The sequence below is a fragment of the Bos indicus genome, chromosome 27 (assembly GCF_029378745.1).
Source record: "Bos indicus isolate NIAB-ARS_2022 breed Sahiwal x Tharparkar chromosome 27, NIAB-ARS_B.indTharparkar_mat_pri_1.0, whole genome shotgun sequence".
Taxonomy (NCBI): Eukaryota; Metazoa; Chordata; class Mammalia; order Artiodactyla; family Bovidae; genus Bos; species Bos indicus.
In genome coordinates this window covers 7,367,910-7,382,714 of record NC_091786.1, presented here as the reverse complement: position 1 = coordinate 7,382,714, position 14,805 = coordinate 7,367,910, and the positions used below count along the sequence as shown (strand labels likewise).

The window sequence follows — 14,805 nt, the reverse complement described above, 5'->3', positions numbered from 1 at the left end:
ATTGCAAGTACATTTTTTTTTAACTGAAATAATTGCCCAAACCATTGGCAAACCAGGTTAGTATACCAGATCCATAGACATGGAGACTTGATGGTGCACCTCAAAGCTAAGAATGTGTGAATATGTATACATATTAAAACTAAATAATATGTCCATGTATTGTTATGCAGCAAGTGCTAAAAGCTGAAGTATTAGTTTGCTCAGAAGTTGTGAATTTATCCTTTCATATATATATGTGTTTAACACTTCAGGAGTTCTCAAAACAAAATCAAAGACCCATTTTAGGATGAACTTGATCACTTCTGTAAAATGAGGTCTGTGGCAGTGCATCACCTATGTGCTTGTTAAAAATGCAATACTCCCGGCAAACGTTCACAGACTCTGATGGATCAGTCCTCCGGTGGATCCAGAGATACAAATTTGTGATAGTTCCCCAGGAGATTCTGATGTGTTCAGTTTAGTCACTCAGTCGTGCCTGACTCTTTGCGACCCCAAAGACTGCGGCATGCCAGGCCTCCTTGTCCATCACCAACTCCTGGAGCTAACTCAAACTCATGTCCATTGAGTCAGTGATGCCATCCAACCATCTCATCCTCTGTCGTCCCCTTCTCCTCCAGCCTTCAATCTTTCTCAGCATCAGGGTCTTTTCCAGTGAGTCAATTCTTCGCATCAGGTGGCCAAAGAATTGGAGTTTCAGCTTCAGCATCTGTCCTCCCAATGAATATTCAGGACTGATCTCCTTTAGGATGGACTGGTTGGATCTCCTTGCAGTCCAAGGGACTTTCAAGAGTCTTCTCCAACACCACAGTTCCAAAGCATCAATTCTTTGGCACTCAGCTTTCTTCACAGTCCAACTCTCACATCCATACATGACTACTGGAAAAATCAGAGCTTTGACTAGACAGATCTTTGTTGACAAAGTAATGTCTCTGCTTTTTAATGTGCTGTCTAGATTGGTCATAACTTTTCTTCTAAGGAGCAAGAGTCTTTTAATTTCATGGCTGCAGTCACCTTCTGCAGTGATTTTGGAGCCCCCCAAATCTGTCACTGTTCCCCATTGTTTCCTCATCTATTTCCCATGAAGTGATGGAACCAGATGCCATGATCTTACTTTTCTGAATGTTGAGCTTTAAGCCAACTTTTTCATTTTCCTCTTTTATTTTCCTCAAGAGTCTCTTTAGTTCTTCACTTTCTGCCATAGGGGTGGTGTCATCTGCATATCTGAGGTTATTGGTATTTCTCCTGGCAATCTTGATTCCGCTTGTGCTTCCTCCAGCCCAGCATTTCTCATGATGTACTCTGCATAGAAGTTAAATAAGCAGGCTGACAATATACAGCCTTGACGTATTCCTTTCCTGATTTGGAACCGATCTGTTGTTCCATGTCCAGTTCTAACTGTTGCTTCTTGACCTCCACACAGATTTCTCAGGAGGCAGGTCAGGTGGCCTGATATTCCCATCTCTTTAAGAATTTTCCACAGTTTTTGTGATCCACACAGTCAAAGGCTTTGGCATAGTCAATAAAGCAGAAGTAGATGTTTTTCTGGAATTCTCTTGCTTTTTCGATGATCCACCAGATGTTGGCAATTTGATCTCTGGTTCCTCTGCCTTTTCTAAATCCAGCTTGAACACCTGGAAGTTCACATACTGTTGAAGCCTGACTTGGAGAATTTTAAGCATCACTTTACTAGCGTGTGAGATGACTGCAATTGTGTGGTAGTTTGAGCACTCTTTGGTACTGCCTTTCTTTGGGATTGGAATGAAAACTGACCTTTTCCAGTCCTGTGGCCACTGCTGAATCTTCCAAATTTGCTGGCATATTGAGTTCAGCACTTTCACAGGATCATCTTTTAGGATTTGAAATAGCTCAACTGGAATTCCATCACCTCCACTAGCTTTGTTCATAGTGATGCTTTCTAAGGCCCACTTGACTTTGCATTCCCGGATGTCTGACTCTAGGTGAGTGATCACACCATTGCAATTATCTGGCTCATGAAGATCTTTTTTGTACCATTCTTCTGTGTATTCTTGCCACCTCTTCTTAATATCTTCTGCTTCTGTCAGGTCCATATCATTTCTGTCCTTAATTGTGCCCATCTTTGCATGAAATGTTCCCTTGGTATCTCTAATTTTCTTGAAGAGATCTCTAGTCAGGAGATTTTGATGCAGTTGATCCATAAACCAACTGGAGCAAGGATAAATGGGAGTGAAATTGCAGCTTTTTATTTCTTCTTACTAATAACACTGTTTTCAGCATTAGCGGAGAAAAATTGCTCCTTTGGGCAATGTGCTTTTACAGACTAATGGAGGCTTTGTACAAGCAGAATACTTTTAGATCCTGACTTCATCTGGAGCATAGTTATCCAAATAATTCTGATGCCTACACCATGACATTAAAGGACCAAACCAATGAAGTAGCTACAAGTGAATCTGAAGATTCTGGTGGCTAGATCCCAGTGAATTCAGATTGAAAATGTTTTAAATTGCTTGAGGCTTGAATAGTCTTGATCTTCCATTCTTAGTTTTATTTTTCATAATTATTATCAAGCCACGAAAGCCGAGGAAGAGGTTTTCCATTACAATACCACATAAAAGGAAACTTACTTATATTTTATCCACTCAAGTTTCTTTTTCTCTCTCTGGGATCCTGAAAATATGTAAAATGTTAAACTGTACTTTTCTGAATGTTGTAGGGATTGTGACAATTGGAGAGGAAAAGAAAATTTGCACTGTCTCTGAGAATTTCCTGAGAATGTGTGAATCCACTGAGGTGAGTGTTGTTACAGCCTTTAATTGTGTTAGAATTTGAGCTTCATTTTGTTATTTGAAGAATATATAATTAAAGCGATATCAAATTCCCGCCTTTTTCTTTCAGAGGCAAGTTCACTTGCAATGTTGTTATGCAGGGGGATGAGAAAATAAATAAGAATGAGATATTCCGCATATTTCAATAAAAAATTATGATAAAAATTTTTTTTCTAGAAACTATCATTTTAATGAAAGTTGAAAAATCATAAGGCTATATTTAAAAGATATCCCATAGCCTTCATGGTTATAATATTAATGGAAACCATCATTATTAACCATGATCTCATCTTTAACATGAAATTATACTAAAATGGTGCAGTTGCAAAGATTTAAACAACTTGCAGGAGAGAACACGGAGAAGGCGATGGCACCCCACTCCAGTACTCTTACCTGGAAATTCCCATGGATGGAGGAGCCTGGTAGGCTGCAGTCCATGAGGTCGCTAAGAGTCGGACACAACTGAGCGACTTCACTTTCACTTTTCACTTTCATGCATCGGAGAAGGAAATGGCAACCCACTCCAATGTTCTTGCCTGGAGAATCCCAGGGACGGGGGAGCCTGGTGGGCTGCTGTCTATGGGGTCGCACAGAGTCGGATACGACTGAAGGGACTTAGCAGCAGCAGCAGCAGCAGGAGAAGAGATATTGTGAGGTGCACTTCTGGTAAAGATGAGCAGAGTTCCTACTCATAAGGCTATGGATGCCTTGTCACTCTTCTGTTGTAACCCTGATGCGTGTCTGTTTCTCTCTGGTTTCTTTTGCAGCTGAACATGACCTTCCACTTGTTCATTGTTGCCCTTGCCGGGGCTGGGGCTGCAGTCATCGCTATGGTAAGACCTCAAAGCTCTGAGGCTTGGTTTTTCACTTTGCCTGTAGAGACGATCATTTGCCTCTAATATCCAAAGTCTGTAGGAATCATATGTATTTTAGCATCATTTTAAAAAAGAGAGGGGGAGAATGGGCAAATAATTAAGTGAAAAATAAGGCTTACTCTAAAGAAAGATATTTGTTATAATAGAATTGACATTTAGTAATCAGTTGAAGGATTCAAATAATATTGGTAACACTAACCAAAATAAGTAAATTCCTTAGCATTTTAGATATAAGACTACTGTTAACATAAAAAATTTATTTATTTAGCATATACTACATATGCATCAATGGGATATTCAAATAATTTAATCAATTCCTTATCTTATGTTACACTTTTTTCCTCCTTATGGAGTCATTTATGAAAAAAGGATTATTTTTCTTCACATAAACCTTAGTAGTTTCTGGTCATATCTTCTGTATATAACTTTCTTAAAAATATTAAGAACAAGCCCTGAAAGTCAGGTTTTACCAAGTTTTGAGGACCTGAATTTTGCCATATCCAGTCTCTTCTTTGTAACTCACCATGAGTTCCATTTTGTTTAGCGGAAGGCCAAGTGGTAACAATGAACATGGACCTTGCACATAGTAGGAGCTTTTGTGGCCGGGTTCCTCGGTCCTTATTTTCGTGTCCTAGAATCTAAGTGGAGTCTATGGGGTCGCACAGAGTCGGACACGACTGAAGTGACTTAGCAGCAGCAGCAGAATCTAAGTAGCAGAGAGCTCTAGAAGGTGCCCAGTAACCTCAGCTATGGAGTAGCTACTTCAATACCCAGAAATGATGAGTTAATTTGGAACTATCTAATTCCTTTCCTTACGGTGCCAATACATTGTCCAACGTGTTGGTGAAAGGAACATTTGGGAAAAATGAGTGCTTTTCTCTTGTCAAAGACTAGTAACAGGAAAGCAGAGACAATGTGCTGGTGAGCCACTTCGGACCAGTTATTTTCAGTGACTTCAGAAATCAATTTGTATTAAGACCTGACTCTGTTTGATAAAACTGTTTGCAAAAATGTGTATATATGTCACTTCAGTCATGTCTGACTCTTTGCAACCCCAGGGACTGTAGCCCACCAGTTGGGCTCCTCTGTCCATAGGATTCTCCAGGCAAGAATCCTGGAGTGGGTTGCCATGGCCTCCTCCAGGGAATCTTCCCAACCCAGGGATGGAACCAGCATCTCTCATGTCTCCAGGTTCTATACCACTAGCACCACCCTATTTTCAAAAATACCTGACAAAAACAGCCATATCAGGGCCATAGTGGATTTTCAGATATTTTAATTCAATATCATGTTAATTGCTCAACATTGTAGATTTGGTGTATAAACGTCTCCACAAGAATTTCACTTCAGAATATGAGGTGCTTAACAAGATCTCACTGCCTGAGTAATTGAGGGGTCACAATAAAACAATAAGCAAAGGCCTTATATTCTTAACATAGAATCATCCATAGGTTCTGGGCAGTGATATCCCAGACCCCATAATCCCAAATAGCCTGGCTGTGAGATAACAGGAAACATCTGTTCACCTGCATCCACACACACATTTCTGTCTGATGGATAAATCTAGGGTCGTGTATCTTCAAGCAATGCACACCCATGTATAAAACATCTATCAAATCATTTTCTGAAAAGAAGTACATAATAAAGTATTTGTTTGCATTTGCAACATATGTGTGTGTAAAATTCTGTGTGAAAACACATGCCTTCAGGCATACATTAGAGAAAAGTACCTGTCTGAACAAAATAGTGTTTAAATGACTCTAAAAATGCTTCCTATAAAGTGATTCTATTATCAAAAGATTTTTTTAATTAATTTTTTAACTTTACAGTATTGTACTGGTTTTGCCATATATCAAAATGAATTAAGTTGACAGAAAATTTAGATGTTATATATTTCTTAAGAAATCTGCATAGATTTAGGAATTAACTTATAAATAAATTTTATTTCAAACAGCAAGAGTTTAGAAGATTACTTTCATAAGTACTAAGCATCCTTTTAGATATCCAAATAAAGGTAAAGCATAAATTCCTTAAGAAGTAAATAACTTCTAAATATTGATTGACATCACAAGTTTATGTTTCTGGAAACAGAGAAAATACTGATAGAACTACTTCTATTGTTCCCAGTATTAATATAGCTACCATAGCACTGCTATTAGCTAACATTTCTTTAAAATATACTTTGTTGAAGTTACCATCAAATGCTTTATCAGTACTTGTAAGATAGCAACTGTCATTAACCTCAACACATCTCATTTCAAATCTCAGAAGACAGCTACCATAATTATTTCTATAAAAATTTCAGAAAATTGCAATGAATTTCACTCTACCAAGGTATTTAAAAATCCTCTGTCATTTAAGGCAAGGGTTGTAAGAATTGGACTAAGATTCACGTGTGCTCTACTCTGCCCGCGTGCGGGACACCTGGCTTCAATCCCTGGGTTGGGAAGATCCCCTGGAGGAGGTATGGCAACCCACTCACGTATCCTTGCCTGGGGAATCACCATGGACAGAGGAGCCTGGCGGGCCACAGTCCATAGGGTCACAAAGGACAGTCCATAGGGTCACAGTCCATAGGGTCACAAAGGACAGTCCATAGGGTCACAAAGAGTCGGACACAACTGAGCGACTAAGCAGGGTATAGCACTACTCCATTATTTTTTTCACTATATTAGGAAGGTCTGTCTGCTGACAAAAGTAGTCAACTTAGCATCTCTAGATTTCAGTGATCAGGATTCATCTGCTGAGGTCCGGTAGCAAGCCTGGAGCTTGCATTAACCTAGGGCCAGGTGAAATATCTGAAAACCTGCTGGGAAACTCCAGTCTCTAAAATAGAGTAATGCTGACATTCTTTTCAGTAACGTTGACATTCTTTTTAGTATTTCACTCATAGATTCTTAGTAATAATTTAAGGGTCATATTTTTCTCAGATTTCAAAGAGAAAGTTTCTGAACATCTAAAAATAAATTCATTCCTATGGCAAATATTCTGAGTACCAGCTGCTTGATAAGCACTCTCCAAGGCCCTTGATATTTTCACAGCAACAACAATACAAATTTGGCTATGTGTACAAGCTTTACTTAATCCACATACATATAGTGATTAAGCTTTCACTATGAAAATGCAAGAATATAATTCAGAGCTCCTAATTCCCTGTGGCTTACAATTTCTAAACAAATGAAGCAAAATACAGAATTTGAGAGGAATTTCATTGCTTTACTGTATCGCTGCATCAAAATTATTTTGTCAAAATTCCTTTCTACTGCCTATTGACTGCCTGAACATGAACATATTACAGTAGACACCGTTTGGAATTTACCTTGCATTCTTTTTTTTTTTTTTAATTTTATTTTATTTTTAAACTTTACATAATTGTATTAGTTTTGCCAAATATCAAAATGAATCCACCACAGGTATACATGTGCTCCCCATCCTGAACCCTCCTCCCTCCTCCCTCCCCATACCATCCCTCTGGGTCGTCCCAGTGCACTAGCCCCAAGCATCCAGTATCGTGCATTGAACCTGGACTGGCATCTCATTTCATACATGATATTTTACATGTTTCAATGCCATTCTCCCAAATCTTCCCACCCTCTCCCTCTCCCACAGAGTCCATAAAACCTTGTATTCTTAATGTTCATCCCTACTTTTCTAGAATGAGCCTAGCTCCTATCTTGACTAATCAAAATTTTCAAGTTCTTCAAAAAACTAAAAATAGAACTAGCATATGTCCCAGCAACTTCACTCCTGGGTATATATCTGAAAAGAAAAATTACTAGTTCAAAAAGATACATGAACCCCAGTGTTCATAGCAGCATTATTTACAATTTCCAAGACATGGAAGGAACCTAATGTCCATTAACAGATGAATGGAAAAAGATGAGGTGTTTATACAATGGAATATTACTAAGTAATATTCCGTATATACAATAGAATATTACTCAACCACAACAGAGAAGGAAATTTTGCCATTTGCAACACCACAGGTGGACCTGAAGAGTATTGTGCTAAGTGAAATGAGTCAGATAGAGAAAGACAGCTACTGTATGATATCGCTTCTATGTGGAATCTAAAAAGTACAACAAGCTAGTGAATATACAAAAAAGCAACAGACTCAGAAATTAAAAAAAAAAACTAGTAGGTACGGGTGGAGAGAGGGAAGGAAGAGGGGCAACATAGGGGCAGGGTATTAAGAGATATAAGCTGTTATGTATAAATTACAAGGACATATTGTACAACACTGGAATACAGCCAATATTTTATAATAACTATAAATGGAATATAAGCTTTAGCAATTGTGAATCACTATACTGTATACCTGTAACATACACAATATAGAATATCACCATAATTGAATAAAAACTTTTCCTGTTCTATTTTACTTTAAGTAAAAATAATGCTACTCTTTAAGGCTCAGAGAAAGTACATACCCGACAACTTAGTTTCTCTTTCCTATTCATCCATCGAAATCCACCCATTGGAAAACGTCTTTTTCTCTCTCAAAGACTACGAGGAGGGCAAAGAAAGAAAAACAAATAAGTGATCTCATTGTTCAGTCTATTCAGGTAAAACCAGGAGCTTCAGTATTTCACACTTTATTCCTCAGGAAAAATAGGGAGCTTCCTTCTTGAACTATTCTAGCTATTATGAATGTATATAAATGTACAAGATTCAGGGGCTTCCCTGGTGATCCAGTGGTTAGCACTCCATTCTCCCAAAGCGGGGGGTCCAGGTTACGTCCACGCTCAGGGAACTAGATCCCACTTGCTGTAATTAAGAGTTCTCATGGTGCAGTGAAGACTGAGTATCGGCATGCTGCTACTAAATAAACAGTGCAGCCAAATAAACAAACAAACATTTTTTTAAAAAATTAAACAAAATAATACAAGATTCATATGACACATTGCTTGCTATCTTGTAGTTTGCAATGTAAAGTGCAAAATTCATCGAGTGGAAAACTAACGTAATTGAATCCACAGGTTTATGTTGGGGTTTCCATGAACCTGTTTTCTATTACACATTGGGCAGTGTATCATTTCATTAGTCCCAGTTCACTGGGGTCCACTGTAAATGAGACTGTTTCCTTTAATAGATTAGAAAATGTAAATACGTAACCATAAAATGTGTAGTCTATAGTTTGAGTGAGGGCAGAAGGACAGGAAGCATCACGTAAAAGCTTTAAAATATTGAATTAAGACCCTTGGATTCCTCAAAGCTGAAGAAGAAGAAAGAGATACTGAAAAAAGTGTGCCAAGAAGATATTGTCACCGTAGGGGGAGTGAGGAAGGAAAATATTTTATTTACATTCTATTACAGCAGAAATCTTCATCCCATTTTGTTAATGAACACGTTCCACAGAAGTATATAATTTGAACATTTCTTTCCTAATAGCAAGGTGTAGTGAGGACACAGAACAGACTTCCCGCATCAATTATCTTTGTCTTTGATTAGGTCCACTACCTTATGGTTCTGTCTGCCAACTGGGCTTATGTGAAAGACGCCTGCCGGATGCAGAAGTATGAAGACATCAAGTCCAAGGAGGAGCAGGAGCTTCACGACATCCACTCTACTCGCTCCAAAGAGCGGCTCAATGCGTACACATAAACACCATCTTCCAGTTCTGTCACTCAATGCATTGGTGTTTAACTAAGGGCCATCCAACCATCCAATCTTTTGAAAAAGAAAATGGAAGTGCTTCTCATCAATGATATGGGGGGGTGACTTATGAATCACCCGAATACATGTCTTTGTTGTATAGCACTTCATTTCCTAATTTGTTAAATTGGTGTAATCAGATCTCTTCTACAAGCTCCTATCCAGCTTTTTTTTTCTTTTCTTAAATTTCTCAAACTCACTTAATTCTGTAAGATCAAGGAAACTAATATTGTCAAATGCAGAGATTTGATTTTTAACCACTTCCATGTGTTATACATTATACCTTTTGCATTCTTTCTTATGTTTTGAAAAGAAAAGTAGCTTTTTATACTTTTTAGTTTTGATTTCAGTAACTAGTTTAACTACAGGTAACCTTCAAAGGGACCACTGTACATTATGACAATAGACAGAAATGATATCATGATGACTCGAAACACAAAAATCCTGTCTGAAGATCAGTGGCCGTGTTGCTATAGGCCCTGGTTAATGTTTTCATCAATCTAAGGTGCAATTTCTAAATTTGTAAGAGTAGGTTTAAAAAAAGTGCTTCTTATCTTTGTTAACACTATTCTTTTCTTGATGTACTTAAAAGCATTTCTCTCTGATGACTCATGTTTCTGTTGTGAGCATGTAGAAACAGTGATGCTAATGCATGGCTAGTTACCTTTTTAAGATAGTGACACCAGGCTTACCTTTTAAAGTTTAGTATAGACATGACTTTAACAGAAATAACTACCATGGACTGTTGGCGAATGATCGCTTTGTGACTTAAGCAGTGGCTGGATTGGAACTTTTAATATGCTAATGTGGAACATTAATTACCTTTATGAAGGTGGTATATTAAAAATAAGCACACTAACCCCTCCGAAGTTGTTTTACCTACTTTAAAGCATTTTAATGGATTGCACCTCTGTAAACGATCCCTCCAATGTGTATGATATATTTGAAAAGGCTTCCATTACTATAATAGCTTTGCTTGCAGCCTTCCAATCTATGTTGGTTTACCTGTAGTGTTTTTTAAAGTGAGGTCAGAGGCCACTATACAATGTATCCTTTCAAAGTGTAGTGATATCTTGTGTTTTTATTTCAAGTAAGTCATTTTAACCAAATGTTCATTCGTGTTCATTTATAAGACGTACCTATCAAAGGAATAAAAAAAAAGCAATCAGTATTATTGGACCAAATTTGGTGTTTGTTTTAACCTTAACTCTTCTTCCGGTTATTTCTAACGCTACAAGAATGCTGTAAAGTGTCTTTTAAAATGATGTAGCCTGACAAGACTTGCTTGTCAGTGTATAAAAACTAGGTAGTATTGTGCACTATTTGACCATTGTGAAATCCTTTCTCAGTGTAAGTGCATTTCTAATAAAATTTATTGAGTGAAACAATCTTTGTACAATGACTAGTTGTGCATCATCCATAATTTTACAATTCTTGTAGTAGGTAGGGGGTGTATTACTAGGGTTATCTGTGGCATGATTATGCATTCTGTAGTATTATTTAATTAATTTGGGGTTTTGCTTCTTTTTTTTACACTTAGGTTATCTTACTGGTTCAACATTTTTCTGATATATGCAGTATTACAGATATTCAGCAAAAGTATTAATGGGCTTCTTTAAATTCTATCTTATAGTGTTTCGGTTCTGTGTCTTAACAGTTTGTGATGATTTTTAAAACTGTCTTTTAAACTTATGTAATGATGTTGATGTTTTTGGCTTTTTTTTTTCCTGGTATTAGAGTTTGTATTTTCACAAAGAGTGCTTTGTAGCAGGCATTACAATTAATCTGTTTTGTACATAAATGTGCCAACAGCTTGATGGTGGCGTTTTTGAAATGTAGAACAAAGTGCTTGCAAATGTAATAAATACACTTGTGTACTTTGTGTACTTATTATTAGTTTCTGCAGTGTGTTTTTGTTTTTTCTTTCTTGTTTTGTTTATTCCTCTTTCCTGTGTGTGCATTCTTTCCAATTCAGTCGGTGCTGTTTCCATAGGATGCTTATTGCCTTGGTTGAGCTGACCTAACGCTTCATAATTTAATGAAAGTCTGTGCATGACCTACAGCGGGGGAATGCTGGGGAGAGGGGAGAGGGTGAAGTGGAGGCCATTCCATTTAGCAAATGATAACAACTCTCAGTTTATGCTGTTTCCTTGCCTAATGTTTATTGTTTTGTGTTTTCTTTAATGTTTCATAAACTAGCAGAGAATCAAAAATGTCTAATGCAATTCAGAAAGAAAAAATGACTTATTGGTTTGCTTCAAAATGTCAAGGTGAGACCAATGAAATGAAAAAAAATTTTTTTCCAGACTTCATTTGTTTTGGATGTAATTTCTTCTGGCCAAATCAAGTAATGGCAATTTACAAATGATAAAAGTTATCTAAAAAATCTAAACTTTCATAAAACCTAAGGAATTATATTATTCTTCATTTATGTATTACTGTAAATGACAATTTGAAAATTTCATAGTTAAATTACTAATAGCTACAATAATTATAAGTAGATCGTGGGAAAATGTCTTGTTTTAAAAAATCACTTTCATGACAATAAAAAAAACTATCCCCTATTCAAACCTTATGAAATAATAATTCTTATTCTTTCCAGTATTTATGAGAGGCTTAACTTTGTTGTTGTTGTGCTCATTTGTGTCCAACTCTTTGTGACCCCACGGACTGCAGCCCGCCAGGCCCCTCTGTCCATGGGATTTTCCCAGGCAAAGAATACTGGAGTGGGTTGCTATTTCTTTTTCAGGGGATCTTCCAGACTCAGGGATCGACACCAAGTCTCATGCATCTCCTGCACCGGCAGGCACATTCTTTTACCACTATGCCACAAGGGAAGCCCTTCTAAGCATAGCAACAAGATAATAAAGAACTAAACATTAAAGAACTTCAACATGAACAAAAATTTCATGATATATGCTTTTCAAAAACTGATCATTATAAAATAATTTAATCTTTGAAAAATTAAAAGTTCATTTCTCTATGTAAAAATATATGCTTATATTTCAGTTCAGTTCAGTCACTCAGTCATGTCCGACTCTTTGCAACCCCATGGACTGCAGTATGCCAGGCCTCCCTGTCCATCACCAACTCCTGGAGTTTACTCAAACTCATGTCCATTGCATCGGTGATGCCATCCAACCATCTCATCCTCTGTCGTCCCCTTCTCCTTCTGCCTTCAATCTTTCCCAGCATCAGGGTCTTTTCCAATGAGTCAGTTTTTCACATCAGGTGGTCAAAGTATTGGAGCTTCAGCTTCAGCATCAGTCCTTCCAATGAATATTCAGGATTGATTTCCTTTAGGATTGACTGGTTTGATCTTCTTGCAGTCCAAGGGACTTTTGGGAGTTTTCTTTAGCACCTCAGTTAGAAAACATCAATTCTTCGGTGCTAAGCCTTCTTTATGATCCAACTCTCACATTCATACATGACTACTGGAAAAATCATAGCTTTGACTAGACAGACCTTTGTTGGCAAAATAATGTCTCTACTTTTTAATATGCTGTCTAGGTTGGTCATAGCTTTCCTTCCAAGGAGCAAGCGTCTTTTAATCTCATGGCTGCAATCACCATCTGCAGTTATTTTGGAGCCCAAGAAAATAAAGTCTGTCACTGTTTCCATTGTTTCCCCATCTATTCGCCATGAAGTGACAGGACTGAATGTCATGATCTTATAAGCCAGCTTTTTCACTCTCCTCTTTCACTTTCAGCAAGAGGCTCTTTAGTTCCTCTTTGCTTTCTGCCATAAGGGTGGGGTCATCTGCATATCTGAGATTACTGATATCTCTCCTGGCAATCTTGATTCCAGCTTGTATTTCATCCAGCTTGGCATTTCACATGATGTATTATGCATATAAGCAAGGTTTTTAGATGACAGATTATTCAAAGTCAGTGTAGGCAAGTCTGTATAAAATGCTGCTAGTTCAAATGTAAATATCTTTCTCCTGATTAAACGAGACCCACTGCCACTGCTAAATCCCCAAGCTCATCATTTTCAATAATTGTCAACCTTGTATAAACTGTATGCATTCTAACTCCTATTTGCTATCTTTCCAGCTTATTTACTCTACTGGGACCATATATCTATTGATCTCGATCTTACAGCCTTTTACTCGTATATGTCCTCAACTCCTCCAATAACTAACTTACATTGCGTGACCCATCATTGTACCCATTCCCTTGGCAAATCCTCAACATCCTTGACCCTCTCTCTTCCTTAAACTCACAGGGTAAAATGCCACCCCAGCTTTAATTCATCTTCTGTCCACATCTGAACCTATATACCTAATCATGACTGGAGAAAATCACATGCCCAGACTGACCAACATCACTTAAGTCTAGGTGAGCTCTAGGAGTTGTCAAGAAATCAACTCTATTTTCCTAAAACAGGTGTTGGAAACTTTTTCTGTGAACGACCACATAGTGAATATTTAAGGATTTATGTGTGGGCCGTGAACTCTCTATGGTACCTTCTTAACTGACATTATAATTTAAGAAGAGTAATTGTCAATGTGTCAATAAATGGGCGTGTGTGTTAGTCACTTAGTCATGTCCAACTCTTTGTGACCCCATGGACTATACCCTGCCAGGCTTCTCTGTCTATGGAATTCTCCAGGAAAGAATACTGGAGTGGATTGCCATTCCTTTCTCCAGATAAATGGGCATAGCTGTATTCCAATAAAACTTTGTTTACAAAGACAAATGGTGGCCCATGTTTAGCCTGAGGTCCATAATTTACTGACTTCTGCCCTAGAGCATTCACCATTTTACATCCTCTGGATGGTTCCTGTATCACAGTTTTCTCTTATCAAACTTCCAGTGCCTTCTTTTCATTTAGTTAGAACTTGTCTCCTATTTCAGGAAGAAATGAGAAACAGAAGAACATCTTCATGAATCCCCATCACTAATCTCTTAATCTATCTGTATCAATATCTGCTTTTTCTCTTTTCAATTTGGATGAATTGCTCATGTTTCTCAGGCCAGACACACTTGATGTATTTTAGATCCCACTTCCTGTCACCTACTGAAGGGTAGAGATCAATCCAGCAAATTTTCCCTCTCCCCAGTCTCTCCTGAATCATCAGTTTTCACTCTCTGATGGCTTATTCCAATCTTTAAACAAGCAAACAACAATAAGAACAAATTTAAAATCAACTCTAAAATTAGAAATGCAATAGATCTGTAATTGCAATACACTCAAAACAGAAAATGAAGTTGGAGCACTTATACCACTTGACGTCAAGATTTATTTGAAAGTTCTCATAATAAAAATTAATTTGGGAGTAAAAATGGGCAAATATGCCAATGGACAGGAGTTGGGATCTTATATAGATAGATCGATGACAAGTTGTTGACAAAAGTGCCAAAGTAGTAACCCAATGGAAAAAAGTCATCAGTTCAGTTCCATCACTCAGTTGTATAGAACTCTTTGTGACCCCATGGGCTGCAGTATGCCAGGCCTCCCTGTCCATC

The 14,805-nt window shown here is 37.6% G+C and overlaps 1 protein-coding gene across 2 annotated transcripts in view; it reads left to right on the top strand.

Moving 5' to 3' along the window:
* The window catches only part of GPM6A (glycoprotein M6A), a 257,677-nt gene extending 246,452 nt beyond the window's left edge, over window positions 1-11,225 (top strand). For both annotated transcript variants that reach the window (XM_070781654.1, XM_070781653.1), the window contains exons 5-7: window positions 2,693-2,769; window positions 3,572-3,637; window positions 9,131-11,225. In XM_070781654.1, coding sequence (XP_070637755.1) covers window positions 2,693-2,769; window positions 3,572-3,637; window positions 9,131-9,283 — 296 coding nt within the window. In that variant the 3' untranslated portion in view covers window positions 9,284-11,225. The remainder of the gene's footprint in view (window positions 1-2,692; window positions 2,770-3,571; window positions 3,638-9,130) is intronic.
* The last annotated feature ends 3,580 nt before the right edge of the window (window positions 11,226-14,805 follow it).